The sequence below is a fragment of the Tupaia chinensis genome, unplaced genomic scaffold, assembly GCF_000334495.1.
Source record: "Tupaia chinensis unplaced genomic scaffold, TupChi_1.0 Scaffold000067_1, whole genome shotgun sequence".
NCBI classification, from domain to species: Eukaryota; Metazoa; Chordata; class Mammalia; order Scandentia; family Tupaiidae; genus Tupaia; species Tupaia belangeri.
This window is the reverse complement of record NW_006159526.1, coordinates 611770-613663: the sequence shown is the minus strand read 5'-3', so window position 1 is coordinate 613663 and position 1894 is coordinate 611770. Positions and strand designations below refer to the sequence as shown.

The 1894-nt window shown below is 60.3% G+C and overlaps 1 protein-coding gene across 1 annotated transcript in view; it reads right to left on the bottom strand.

Annotated features, from left to right (window-relative positions):
• The window catches only part of LOC102475016 (mitochondrial import inner membrane translocase subunit TIM16), a 21017-nt gene extending 19295 nt beyond the window's left edge, over positions 1-1722 (bottom strand). Inside the window, exon 1 of the mRNA XM_006142134.1 lies at positions 1621-1722. Coding sequence (XP_006142196.1) covers positions 1621-1722 — 102 coding nt within the window. The remainder of the gene's footprint in view (positions 1-1620) is intronic.
• Between the last annotated feature and the right edge of the window lie 172 nt (positions 1723-1894).

Here is a 1894-nt window from a genome sequence, read left to right as displayed (position 1 = left end):
AATCGCGCCCCATCCATCAACAGGCTAGCAGCCTCCCTAATAAAAACATTTTACTCCTAAATGATCTCGAACTAATTAACTCAAAGTGTTAATTAAAGTTTGCGCAGACAGCATTGTCATCAGGGAGGGCGGTGGATCCATCTTCCTGAGAGAGAGACAGGGTTTGGGGGGGCATCTGGGGAGGAAGGGAGGGCTCCCTCCCATCCCCCCACCCCGCCCCCCTCCTGCATGGGCTGAGCCCTGTCCCCTGCTCTTCCCAGTCACCCCAGGCTACCCTGCTCTCTGCAGGTGTCCCTGCTCTTCGTCTCTACCCTCCATCTCTGCTCTCTGTCCTGAGTTCCTGTGTCTCTGTCTCTGGCTTCTCTGGCCAGAAGGTTCTCTCTCCCTTTGCCCCTCTCTCATCAGAGTGGAGGCCTTCCCTGCCTGCGGTTGTGCGTGTGGGCCGAGTTGGGAGGCAGAGACAGGCATGTCAGAGAAGTGTGTGGACATGCGTGTCAGAGGCCAGGGGTATGAGTGGACACATGCATGTTGGCGTTTGTGTGCATCCAGGGCTTCTTGTGTGTCATGTGTGTGTGTTTGTGTGTGTGTGGAGGGGCCGGACGTGTGCACCTGTGCTGGCAGGCAGGCTATGAGACTCCATCAGGGTGTCCCCAGCGTTGGAGGACCTGGGGGCCCCTTGCTGTCTCCCTCCCAGCAGGCGCTACACTGCTGTGAGTGAGTGACCAGGCTCGGCTCACTCAGGCCCTCTCTGCTTCCCCCCTTGCCAGCCCATAGCAGGCTGGCAAGGGGGCTGGGGCCAGGACAGGCCACCAGGCCATGGGCATTGGTGGGGTGGCTGGCTGGGCGGCCCCGGTGTGAGCTCATACATCAGGGCTGACAGCCTCCGAAAGCCCCGGAATTAAAACCTAAATCGAATATTGATCACCCGCTCTGGCCGTGGCGCCCACGATGCCCCCCCCCCAGCTCCTCGCGCTTGCTCTCTGCTCCCTGGCTCTCAGGCGGCACGGCTGTCCTGTCTCTCGCTGTCTTTCTCACCTCCTCTCCTCCACCCTGGCCTTCTGGTGATTCGTCTCTGGCCCCAGCAGGTGCCCCTTCATCCAGAGACCGAGGCAGACACTCAGAGAGATAGGGAGATGCGGGGACACAGTGACATGTGAGTGTACAAACACACCTAGACACAGGAGTTAAACACGGACCTGCAGATGGACCTGCAGCAGGCGGACAGACACCAGGCAGGCGGACAGACAGGCACAAAGCCTCCTGCAGGTGCGCACACCAGAAGTCACACCCCGAAAGTCACGTGACACACCACACCGAGAGGCTGCACAGTGTTCTCGTAGAGAAAAAGTGACACTCGGACACAGGCAGACAGACAGACACGGAGTGACATAGTCACGGTTACACGGCAGAGCGAGACAGTGACAGTTATCCTTGGAGGCAGACACACGGACATGCTGAGTGGCAGAGAATGCATACATTCTCTGTCCCCAAATTTCCACCCTCTGGACACCTCCCTCCCCAGATGCCACCTCCACTCCTGGATTCAGAACCCCAAAAGGCCCCCTACACAGGGAGGAAGTTCTCAGACCTCCTTTCCCAACACTAGGTACCCCCTCGCACCCCAAAGGTCCCAGGCTGACCCAGGAGGGTCCTGCGGAGGTGTGCCCCCGAGAGGGCCAGGGACAGGACCAAGGTCATGCTGCTTCTGTTGGGAGTCTCCATCGCAACTCCAGGTCACCTGTGGGATTAGGGTCAGACAACGGGAAGAACTTCCCTGGGCTGTGACGGCTGGGACCCTGCAGCTTGGGCAGGGGTGCTGCCCCACCCCCACCCCACCCTGAGGCTTCCTGGCTGGGGCGGGCAGTGGGGGAGGCGGGCGGTGGCGGCTGCCGGG